Source organism: Siphateles boraxobius, unplaced genomic scaffold (assembly GCF_051911475.1).
Source record: "Siphateles boraxobius isolate OS27281-9 unplaced genomic scaffold, OSU_SipBor_1 65, whole genome shotgun sequence".
NCBI classification, from domain to species: Eukaryota; Metazoa; Chordata; class Actinopteri; order Cypriniformes; family Leuciscidae; genus Siphateles; species Siphateles boraxobius.
In genome coordinates this window covers 5714703-5727948 of record NW_027509192.1, presented here as the reverse complement: position 1 = coordinate 5727948, position 13246 = coordinate 5714703, and the positions used below count along the sequence as shown (strand labels likewise).

The following is a 13246-nucleotide window of genomic DNA, read 5'->3' as shown; positions in this document are numbered from 1 at the left end:
TATTTACCACAATGCATTGCGCTTGACTTGACCTTTCATTCCGGTGTGATTAATGAGCCGGAAACAACTTAATATCTACAGTTTTAATATCTCTTACCAGACTCAATGTGTCTCATTCACTAACAATTGTGTGGATTTAGTATTGGTACGCACAGGAGAACTTCTCATGAAAAAATTCTTAACTTCGCTCTAATCTAATTTGGAAAATTCTAATCAATGGCCAAGGTTAGTAATTTGCATAAATCACGCACAACCTGTCTCCATATAAGGGTTTTCCTTTATAATTTCATCTTCACATGATTATAAGGACACCCAGAATATGTGATTTTTGTACACGTGTTGTTTGTTGTTCCTACATTTTTTTCATACATTTAGAATGAAATTTAGAATGAAAGTTGTCAGGATTTGTTCATGAAAACATTCATACACAGATTTCACACACAAATGCGTGTGCACACACTTAGTAAATGCTACCCATTATTTTGATCCGGCTGTCACAAGTTAAGACATTATTTTTGTAAAAATTTTGATTACAAAGTCTAAATGTACTGTGTGAATTTAACATGCAGCGTTATGAGACAACACGTGACAACAATGTAGCATGCAAATGTTAGTTTTATCCTTCCATATTGAGTAGTATTACACAATTTTATTTTAATTAGTAGGCAGTAAACAGTTTATACTGTGCAGTAAGCAATTTGCTAGTTTTATTTTCTAAATGGTATCCTGTTTCACTTTAAACCTGCTAAAGTTAAGATAAGCGCTAACCTGACTGTGCTGAAATCTTGCTCTCATTTCACATTTTGGTTCTTCAAATAAATGAAATGTTGTGTCTCCTGTTTCTCTAGGTGTCGATTGCAGTTGGCTTGGCTGGCTTTGCCTGCGTTCTCCTAGTCGTTATGTTTGTGCTAATCAACAAATATGGCAGACGTTCAAAGTTTGGCATGAAAGGTAAGCCAGTGTAAACTATTCAGCGGGAAACTTGGCATGTTGCTTTATTAGTGAATAAGTGTGACATCAACTGACAATCTTTTTTGTACCAACAACTGTGGTTTGTGGGAAGATGAAAAATGATATGCTAATTATTATGCTTTCCATTTTAGCTGTTTGTTCTGACTCAAACTGTTGAGTTGAGCATCTCTGGATATTTTACATTTTAAGCGTGTTCAGCTAGGCAATATCAGGTTGTATTTTGGAAATGTTTATCGGTGGGAGTTCGAACATGTATATACATTTTTAGTTGTTCATTAAACTGAATCAAAATGGGAGTCGTGTTTACCGATTTCAAGAAATAATGAGCCTGATGGAGTTTCAGCCACGCTTTTAGTCCCTAAATAGGATTCATATGTCACTGTGCTGGATGGACCCTTGGGTTTGTCCGAGTTCCAAAGCCTATGCATTGCTGGCGAACAGTTAGAGGACGCCGTAGTTAGCCATCGCCTTGGTTACGTGCTGGGATGGCGGGATGCTAGGCTCAGTCATGCTTTCCTGATTCTCCACTGGGTTTGGCAGTGTTGTTGTTTTCCTCTCTCCTCTCAGAATCCTCCAAAGCGGGACCGGTTTGGCTACCCATGATGCATTTTGGCTCCTTTTTTAGCCAGAGTAGTGGGAAACAACCCTGTTTTGTATCCCAGCTCTGACATAAAAACTAGAAATTTCTCATTTTCCCCCTTGACACTTCAATCATTGTAAATATGAGTCATCCAGATGTCATATAATGCCTTCGCAATGAACATTGCATGTGACATGTAGGCTCGTGTGGAACCATGCAACACCAATTACAATACAACCAACACAAATGCTCATGTATCAAAGGGATAATTAATGTGATGCTTTCAGTCCCTGGAGCCTCTTGCCATGTTGTATTTTTCATTCAACATCAACTGGAATCTAATCATTGGTTCTGTCTAGTGGTAGTGGTGTCAGAGTACCCATAAGACCTTGCTACAGCGCAGACAGAGCTCTAAATGAATGTGTGCCGTGTTGGCTGACTCTTGCCTTGGCACATTGCCACGTTCATTGACTTTCTCCGTTGCACTTTGGTTCCCACGGGGAAATTCTTTTTTCCCTCTCCTCTCTTTCTACTGTGTTTTACAACCGCTACCCTTGTCTCTTCTCTACACCAATCCCTTTATACCCTCCCACCCTCTTCCGTCTGTTACCCCCCACTCTTGTTGACAGAAAGCGAGAACTCTCAATCCTTTTTTAACTAAGCTAATTAATTGGAGATTAAGCCGATAACTTAAACGGATGTGGAATTAAGCAAGAGAATGTAGGAGGGAGGAGAGCTCTGGATGGTGCTGGAAGAAGACCGGCAGCCTGTTCCGGCTCGATTCGACTTGTTCCGGCTGTTTGGGTCTCCAGCAAATTACAGGAAGATGATTGTTGTGCTTTGGTTTGCTTGAACCCCGATATTCAGACTCTAGAAAGAAAGTATAAAAGAAAGAGCATCCATATACTCTAGTAAAATACTTATTTTACAAGAATTTAAAGGGTAAATTCATGAGCCATGGCTTATTATTGGGAACTTGTGAATATTAGCTGGATAATTTGCATTTAGCATTTTTTTATATCCTTTAGTTGCTTAATTGTTGTGTAACAATCATGACAGTGAGTGCTATTGTGCTGGTAGACATTATGCAATTTTATATGTATTTTTTTTATTGTATGAAAACATGTTAACCGAGAATTTTTGGTATGTGTCTTTCAGTTTGGTATGCATGTGTACCGATGAATAACCCATTGCAGCTTCATTAACCACTATTAACCACCAATAATCGCTATACGCTCTGTTTTCTCTTACTTTTGATAAAAAACAAAGTCTCATCTTTCAAATTCTGTCCATTTTTATCACCAAATTCAAACAATAAATGCCATTTTGACGCACTTCGATGTGGCGTGACAGATCCTCCCAGTTCACCTCAGTTGAAGCGGCAGCGTGGAGTGCGAGTGAACGTGATTATCTCTTCCTCTTTAATGCTAGTTACAGAAAAAACATGAATGAACATCTGATGGTATGTTGAAAGATACAGTAAACTTACTTCAACTTATCTCATGCAATTGCTCAACAAGTTTTAACAGCGGAAAGACGCCAATAAAACGGGTTGTGAACAATGTCAGGCAAGTCACACAGCTTGTTAGTTTGCTAGAGAAATTAACTCTTTTGCTAAATATATGCACTATATTAGCCAATATACTCAATATATTTTACTTAACCTTGATTACCTTGATTAATGTATACGTTTAATGTATGTTTAAATAAATCTGTCATGAAAACAAGTTATGATGGCCACTGTGTAAATAAATATATTTTAGCAACAATTTGGAGTAGAAACATAATTGTATAATTAGATTGAGAAGTCAATGCAAAACCTGCCTTATAACATTTTTATGTGAGTGTTGATTATTATATCTAAAAAATAAATAACAACTGAATTTAACCAATTAGGCTCTGTTGTTAATTGTAACCTTTAATATTATAGTAATGTGTAAATAAGGGCTCCCTATGTATAGTTTACAGCATTAGCAGAGATAGATTTTTATCCTTAAGATTTTGTTTTTAGATAAATATTTATATTTATTTGTTGATTTTTGTTGTTGTTGTTGTTCTTGTTGTTGTTGAATAATTGCGTTTGAGTTTTTGAAATTGTTAGTTTCTTGAAGGCAGTTTTACCACAGTTCCCGCATTCTGCTAAATGTTGCTATAGTATCAGACTTCATTTCTTGGCCTTGTTTCTACTTTGGCCCTCAAGTCTGACCTCAGAGCCGTAAGTGCTTCGGGATAAAATGTGGCCTTCTGTCATCCTATCCAGCGATTTTATTATTCCTTTATTCAAAATCAAACAGTAGTCCTTTCTGTCCGACTGTCTCGGCTGTGAGCTGTGGAAAAAGCTGTTTGTGCTCTGGTATTGAGACTTTACATTATTCTTTTGGTTCTCATCCAGTGCGATGAATGAGAGTTGTTCACATGAACTGAGGCGCAAATAATCTTAATCTACTCCTGTGGTGAGAGAAAGATTTGGTCCAGGGGACGCACAAAAGTCCTTTAAAAAACATTAGTATTTCTCTGAAGTACTTGTAGATCAAGCTGTTCAGGCAGATAGCGCTTTTGCCTCCATTTTGGATGTTTTTGGAGGTACATCACTTTCTATGTTGTTTCAAATGCTTCCTGGTGGAGACCGAAAGAGAGAGATATCTGAAGAGATCTTGGTCCAGTCTTTGTTAATCTGCAAGTGCTACCTGGCTCCACCGGCTCTCTATAGCAGGACCGCAGGGTGTTTAAAGCACCCCGTCTCCTGATTCTTATTCCAGCCTGCATCTTACGTCTGAGTTAAACTTTCTCTGAGGGCTCGCAGTGAGATCCCATTATTACCATCTTAAATCTGACAGCAGGGCTCTCACACAAATGGAAAAGCTTTTTTTCTCTCTTTAAAGTCCTTACATCTTAGAGAGAATATGTGTGTAAAATGTGTGTGTGTGTGTGTGTGTGTGTGTGTGTGTGTGTGTGTGTGTGTGTGTGTGTGTGTGTGTGTGTGTGTGTGTGTGTGTGTGTGCGCGCGCGTGCGTGCGTGTGCGTGTGTGTGTATGAGAGATCTGTAGCTCCAGTGCCTGCATTCATCCTTCTGGTTCAATAAAATAGACAGCCGTAGTAGTTCTCCACTCCCTGACTTAATTTCTGCGGATATGGAGCTCGACTGCTTTGCTTCAGGTTACTCGTGGCAGTCTATTTAATCGACTCGAAGCATATTGCTCATTAAAGAATAAGTTATCTGAAAACATCAATAGCACATCACACTTCCTTTGATTTATATCTGATTGTTTTTGTCACAACTCTTTGGTGATGTTCTTACCTCAAGACTTCCATGGTGTGCCAGTCAATTAAAAGTGTGAATGAAACGGATGGCGTTCCACTCAACAATAAAGAATGATTTACTTAACCCCAAAATACCTCTTTTACGAGTCTAAGGCATGAATTCATGAGCCATGGATTATTATCTCTTGTAATGAATGATTTAGAAGTTCATCCTTGAGATGCTTAATTGTTGTGCAGCAATAATGGTAATGTGAGCTATTATGCAGATAGATAGATAGATAGATAGATAGATAGATAGATAGATAGATAGATAGATAGATAGATAGACAGACAGTAGACAGACAGACAGACAGACAGACAGACAGACAGAGACAGATAGATAGATAGATAGATAGATAGATAGACAGACAGACAGACAGACAGACAGACAGACAGACAGAGAGACAGACAGACAGAGAGACAGATAGATAGATAGATAGATAGATAGATAGATAGATAGATAGATAGATAGATAGATAGATAGATAGATAGATAGATAGATAGATAGATAGATAGATAGATAGATAGATAGATAGATAGATAGATAGATATTTTTATATAAATGTATCCTCTTATGATGAGGATGATGCTCCTACTTGGTCATGGGTTCTGTTCCATGGGCGAGAAATAGTTCAAAGTGGTTTCTTCAGTTGTTTGGTCCCTTTTAAAACGTTAGCATTTATGCTAGCAGCACTGAGATACAAAGCAAGCCAATACCTTCATCTCCAAGCTTTAGTTGTTGCAGAGATTAACCCATAGCAATCCTCCCTAGGTTGTTTTTAGTTTCTTTTCCCTCATCTATACAGCTCCAGTGCATCTAATGTGCTAGCAGGACCATGATTAAACTCCAGCAAGGCTAGTGTGACACCAACTGGATATTGTTCATTCTGTATTTTTACATCTAACGCGCAGCACGCTTGATTTATTTATGTGTTGAGGTTTCGGGTTATAATTACCGATCTTTTTGAACAGCATAATGAAGAGGAGATGAGGAAAGAGGACCCATGTGCGACCTCATTTGTTCTCATTGACAAGGGTGGTAATCGGTGATCGATTATAGATGGCCAACCTGCAGTGGACACACACACACAGACACAGACACAGACACAGACACAGACACAGACACACACACACACACACACACACACACACACACACACACACACACACACACACACACACACACACACACACACACACACACACACACACACACACACACACACACACACACACACACACACTCTTCAGCTTTCCTCAGTTGATTTGATTCTGACCTCAGCAGGTGTAGTCTGCTGAGTTTGCTTTACTGTGAAATCTCCCATATAAAGCATTTTTTTAGGTTTCCGCCTTTGTAGCTGGAAATGACCCATTTTATTGTCGCACCGTCAAACAAATGTCTTTCTCTAGGTGCTCTCTTTAGCTTCTGTCTTCCTACTTTCTGTGTGTCTTCCTTCCTTCCTCTTCCTTCCTTCTGTCCATTCTTCCTCCTACTTTACTACTTTTCCTCCTACTTTTTCCTTCATTCCTACTCGAAACTTACTTTCTGTCTAATGTTTTTTGTCTGCTTCTTTCATTCCTTTTTTCTTTCTTTCATCCTTCCCTTCCTTTGTTAATTTCTTTCCTTCTTTTAACGTCCCAATTTTATTTGGTAAGGTGCTTCCTACATTGTTTCTTCTTTCTTTGTCTTCCTTCCTTCATTCCTTTCCTTTCTTGCTACAACTTTACTACTTTCTTTCTTTTTTCCTTCCTTCCTACTTGGAACTTACTTTCTGTCTTCCTATGTTTTTTTTTCTTCTTCTTTCATTCCTTTTTTCTTTCCATCATCCTTCCCTTCTTTTTTTACCTGCCCCATTGTTTTGCTAACGTGCTTCCTAATTTCTTTATTGTTTCTTCTTTCTTTGTTTTCCTTCCTTCCTTCCTTCCTTCCTTCCTTCCTTCCTTCCTTCCTTCCTTCCTTCCTTCCTTCCTTCCTTCCATACTCTCTTCCCACCTTTATTTTTTTCCTTCCTTCCCATTTTTCCAATTTCTTCCTATCTCCTTCCTTACTGTACGATCACACCGATGCCGATTTGAGCTTCCAAAGCTACCGGAAGTCATTCATTTTCAATGGAAGCTGGCTTCTCTCAGCTGCAAGGAGCGTCAAATCCATCGGCGTCGCGTTTTGAGCGTCTTGAGCGTCAATCAGAAAGTTGAAAGTAGCTCAACTTTATGGTAATGAGCTATGACGCGGTTCAGCGGCAAGCAGCGGCAAAAGCCAGCAACCAATCGGAATATAGACGTCCTCCGCGCTTGCTGATTCCAGAGAAACACACGATGTAAACTTTCGTTCCTACCAAAACATTAGTTCAGATAAAATGGAGGAGAAGCTAATAATCGCCGTTGCTGGGTTTCCTGTCATTTATGATATGACGTTGTGTGCTTATAGGGACCAGTTACAAAAGAACAAGGCATAGGATAAAATAGCTAGGATAGTTTACATTTTTGTTCTTAAAGTTGAACTAATTTTAACTTGAATGACGCGTTTTTTTAAAACGCTATGACATGCGCAAGACGCGGCAAAAGACACAAAGCTCGAGCACACAGTCTAGCGCGTGTTTACATAGTTAAATAGAAAAGCAGTGAAGTGGAACGCAAAATCACCAATCTCATGTGACATTTCATGTTGTGACACTTCTCTTCTCCCTGCTACGTCAGAGCGACCAAAGCGTCAACAAGCTTCCCCGTACTTTTTGACAAGCGTCCTTGACAGGGCGTCTATAGCTCCTTGCCGCTCAAGTCGGCGGTGGTGTGAAACTACGGTTACTACTTTCCTTTTCCTTCCTTCCTGCTTAGTAACTTTTTTATCAGCTTTTGCCTTTTCCCCCCTTCTCCCCGTTTGTTTGTTTTCCTTCCTTCCTTTCACTGTAAACCTACTTGCATTTTGTGCAAGCACATGAAAACTACTTGATTTATGGTTGCACAGTGGAGACTACAGACACTACAGGTCTCATCCATTTGTTTGTGATTCTTGGTGGGCTTGGAACCACATTCATATTTTACTTGTATCCATTTTTATCTGATGTAAAGAAACTGGCTGTGCTATTTCAGAGTTCAGCACATTCCCTTTAGGGAATGTAGAGATTCATCTGGTGATATAACATCGGAAGAAGAAGAGAGGAAAAAGAGGCTTTTAAAACAAAAAGAACAGGACACGAGAACAAATGATTCTATTAAGCATCCGCTGCTTGTCGTCCTTCAACGATAGATTCCCTGCCAAAAGGGCGAATGGAATATTTTTTTTACCTCTTAGCAGTGGCCTTGTATCTAAATACAATCTCATCCTTTGCCCAGGAAGCTTTAGGTGATGCTTAACTTTGAACCAGGACAACATAACGATATTAGCATTATGAAATTATAAAGGCAATGTTTTCAGAGCACTGAGTGTAATGTGCTTGGCTTTTCTTTGGAATAAAAGTTATACAAGTATGCACTATAACACACACACACACACACACACACACACACACACACACACACACACACACACACACACACACACACACACACACACACACACACACACACACACACACACACACTCTCACACACACACACACACACACACACACACACACACACACACACACACACACACACACACACACACACACACACACACACACACACACCAAACACACTTTGTGTCAGTGTGTGGTCGCATGTGTGGTCGCAGCAGTGATAAAAAAGACCGGATCTAAAAGCAACAATTATTTTATGGGATTAAAAAGAAATAACAAAATACTCAGAATACTAGAAAAACTCGAACAGAACAACCAAACAATATCCGACCAGGACAGACAATAAACAGTAAGAAACACAGGGCTTAAATAACCAGGCAAACTAATCAATGAAAAACAATGGAAACAAACTAGAAACTGAACTAAACATGTGCACAACCCACCCCAAACAGAAACAGATGATCCCTTACACTTTGCACTATTTCTCACTACAACATGGTCACTAAAGACATTCTGAAGTTTTTACTCTATATAGTTAGTCATTAAAACTATTAGTAATTACATTTGCATAGGTTTGTCTCAGGTTTAGTTGACTCCATTGGACTATTGGGGTGCAAAAAGCAATGCTTTGGCCTGCACCTGGGTACCAGTACTTACTCCATTTTTTAGCAGTGATGGCTTGTTTTTACTTTACTTGCTGGCTTTGATGAGTTTATCATGAGACTAATTGTGCCGGACTACTTAAAAATCAAGATCAATATCACACAACATTCAATCCTCTGCCATCTCTACCTGCCCCTTAGCCAGCTTACAGAGTCAGGATCTCACTCTCTTCACAGTTGATTGGAGTTGCCAGTGATGGCCTGAACTGCACTGTCATTTGTCACTGTCCATTTTTCTGCGGTGTCTACCTCTACCTCCCATGACCCCCGCCGCATGAGAGCAGGCACCTGCGCTCCGAGAACCAGCCTCCACGTATCAGCCAGTGAACTGAAGCTGCCAGATCAGGGGCGGGGCCTGACAGGGATCGTATTAAACTCTGACACACACACCACGACTCTCTCTCCTCTCCTCTGTGACTAACCAACCACTTTCAGCCCGAGCACCTCCACCTTGTCCGCTTCGGTCGCCTACAGTCTATTCTGGCCTCTATCACTCTGACACTTCCTGGTGCTGGGTGCACTCTCTTCCCCTTTCCCCACATCCACCTTCCCAAACGTCTGTCACAGGGGTTTTTCCTTTCCTTTGTGCACCATTACCTGTGTAGCGCCGAAGGGCGATTAGCACACACCAGTGAAACAAAGTATATCACTCTTGACTGGCTCTCAGCCATGGAACCAGAGGAGGGAGGAGCAGCACTGCTCAGAGGTTGTTTTCACCCAAATGTGGGTCTAATATGGACAGACCCAGCCGTTGGGTAAATATTTTTGGTTACATTTTTTAACACAACAGTTGGGTACATCCATATTTGACCCAAATTTGGGTTAAAACATCCCTGCATTTTTTAGAATGTATGTTATTTGAAAAGTTTATTTAATATTTTTATTTTTCATTATGATTTTTTTCAATTTGATACTTGAAAATTATAATATTAATTGATACTAATTTGTGTATTGTTTATTTCTATTCTATTCAAAGAATCCTGCAACAAATGTATCTCAGTTTCTACAAAAAATATTGAGTAACAAAAACGTTTGTTTTCAACATTTGACAATAATAAGAACCATTATTAATAATTGAGTACCAATAATAACTGATCAACAAATCAGCACATTTCAATTATTTCAGAAGGATCATGTGACACTGCTGAAAATTCAGCTTTGTCATCACAGGAATAAATTACATTTTAAAATATATAAAAATAGAAAACATTTACTTTAAATGGTAATAATATTTCACAAGATTGTCGTTTACTGTATTTAAAAAAAATAAACTTAATTTTTGGCCTGTACTGTATATGAAATAAACATTTGTATATGTGTGTGTGTGTGTGTGTACTTATATACAATTGTTTTGCTTATTTATAAGGCATTCATATTGTTTTGGCAGCCACCTTAATGCAGTTTAATGGCCATCTACTGGATATTTAATCCAGCCTATTAAAGATTGACATGCCTTTATATCGTATTTTTGAATCAATGAATATGTCATAGTGGCCAAACAGATGCATAATCCATGTTTTATTCAATAGAATGCAAACAGGAGGTATTTATCTACCCAGACGTACGGGTCAGCTAGCCAACATCGATAGCATGCTGCCAAGAATCTATGTATTAAACTATGTCCTGTTTTATACATCACTGCGAAAAGCTCCTCAAAGCCAGATATACATTTGTACGAAACAAGAAAAATGCTGCATTCAGATCAGCTTCTTTTCTATCTGCATGTGCAGGGCTTAAGAAGGAGAAAATGGCACTGTTTTCCATCGCCCGCAGGCCTCGTTCCCATCTGCCATCGTTTCTTTGCTCTGAAACAAAACAGGAGCCCCTCAGACCCTTTTATTTATTTACTGTATGGCAGTTAAAGATAGATGAGAAGAACCCTGGAGAATCTGGCTCCCCTCCACTGTCACAGTCCTAGAAATAGAACAGAGCGATAAAGGGGCAGAGCCTTCATAATCGCCGCAGTATCAAAGACAGGACCCTGATGAAAAGAAGGCCGACCGAGGAGGCTTATGGGACTCCTCAGGCAAGCTACTCCATCTGAGCTTCTGCCAGGGTCGTCCTGGGAATGGGTTGACTTTCGCAGGGCTTGAATGCTTGTTACATCTTAGTACATCCATACAACAACAAAAAAGATTTGGAACATTGATGGATGCCAACTATGGCGGGTTTTTTCCACCCCATTAGACATTCACAGATGAGGGAATTGCATCAGTAGTCACAAAACTTGTGAGTCGGCTTAACTTGGCACATTTTCCAAGAATTCTACCAATTAGCGATGTAGTTTGTTAGTAGTACATTGATCTGTCTAAAGTAGTGTTAGTAAATAGTGTTGGACATTTTGAAACCATAGCCGTACAGACTGGGCCAGCAAAGAATGGAATGGTTGGGCAAAGAAAACGCTTTGGCTCAACAGTGGAAAAGCGGCTTTTGATTCATTCTAGTGAATCGGTTCATCCTAAAGGTCTACTTTCTCATTTGTAGCACAGGAAAGATTGATTCATTCTAGTAAATAGGTTTAATCTAAATTCTCCTCTGTCTCATATGTAGTGTTGAAATGTGTGATTCATTCTAGTGAATCGTTTTGGTCTAGACGGTCCCTTCTCTCACCAAATGGTGTTGGAATGTTTGATTCGTTCTACGGAATCGGTTCATCCTATAGGTCCTCTTTCTCATTGATTAATGAATCAATTCATCCTAAGCATGCAGTCCTCTCTATCATTCTATATGCGGTATTATACAGTTTGATTTACTGTGAATCGGTTCGTTCTAAATGGTCCACTCTCTCACTTGAAGTGTTGAATCAATTTCTCCAAAATGGTCCTTTCTCTCTTATGGAATGTTGAAAAATAAGACAAATGATCCACAACAAATGATTCCATGATTCAAGTCCCTGTACTATATTTTTTGACTTGGTTATGTAAATAGGATGGTTTTGTGGTATTTAGTAAATATTTAGCTGTTCAAGTTTGATACTGTCACCTTACATTTAATCTGTTCAAAACCGCTTAATGTTTTTGTGCAAGTACAAATGGTTAAATTATAAATTATATAATTTTATATATTTGTTATAGTTCTTTATAAAAATAGGCTAAGTCCTCCATAAGTAGCTTAAATGAAGTTTGCTACAAAACAGTAGTTTGACTACTTGATTAGCATTTAGCTTAGCATGCTACACTTTCAAATGGCGCTTTTCCACTGCATGGTACGGCACAGTACGGTTCGGCTCGGCGCGGCACGTTTCGGCTCGCTTTGCTTTTCCACTGCGTGGTACGACTCGGCGCGTCGCGGCAAGGCTCGGTTCGCTTTAGCTCGGTTGCTTTTCCACTGTAGTTAGTACCGCTTCAAATTGGGTGGGATTATATGACTGATCGTTATAGTTTATCCGCTCCTCGTCAGCCTCACGATCCAGTCATTTCTTTTTTTGGAAGTTTTTTTTCTTCAAGCAAGTCAAGCAAGTAGTTTTAAAACAGGTGCTACAGCGGTGGCTGTTACTGGCTATTTAAATCTAGCGGGTTTGATGTCTCGCAAATACAATGACGTTGTGACGATTCTGTCTGTCTGACCAATCAGTGATCTGCAGTGTTTTCACGTCACATTTTAATATCGGTAGGGTACGCTTGGAACCTCAACAGAGGTGGTACCATTTAAAGCGAGCCGTACCGTACCATGCAGTGGACAAGCGCCACAAGTTAGCCGTGCCGAGCCGTACCGTACCATGCAGTGGAAAAGCGCCAAAAGTAGCTTCTCCAACACTGTTATTATTTAGTTGAACTCAAAGCATGAGATTGATTTTCATTTCAAACTAAATTAGTTTGGCTCAAAGAATTATGTTCTAAAAAGTCAAGGCCCAAGGCGGGCTAAAGATTTGCGTTGTCACTAGGATTCGAATGGCCATGCGTTAAGAGTTTCTACCAAATATGGGCATAAAACAGGCTGTTCTACTCGCTCCCCTTAGGAAAGCAGTCTTCAGCAAATGTTCATTAGCATTTTAATTGGATGCTTAAAGATATACATAATTATAAGTTCCCTCACAGAAAAGTGAATGTTTAAGTACTGTCTTGTAGTGCTAAACGGCTGTATACCCACTAGTACTTAGACGATCAGTGTTCCCTGGTGCTATGTAAAGGTGGAGCTGAGTCAGGAACAGGTAGTTGGGACAGATGAATGGCCTTGGAAATTCTGCACATTTTTGCAATGCTAAAATGTTGTGGATAATGAGGCACTTGAGT

At 39.4% G+C, this 13246-nt stretch overlaps 1 protein-coding gene across 3 annotated transcripts in view; it reads left to right on the top strand.

Annotated features, from left to right (window-relative positions):
* The window catches only part of ntrk3a (neurotrophic tyrosine kinase, receptor, type 3a), a 222771-nt gene that overhangs the window by 106292 nt on the left and 103233 nt on the right, over positions 1–13246 (top strand). For all 3 annotated transcript variants that reach the window (XR_013196618.1, XM_077210425.1, XM_077210424.1), the window contains exon 11: positions 849–951. Coding sequence is in view for 2 of the 3 variants with exons in the window: in XM_077210425.1 (XP_077066540.1) it covers positions 849–951 (103 nt within the window). In the remaining variant the exon portion in view is untranslated. The remainder of the gene's footprint in view (positions 1–848; positions 952–13246) is intronic.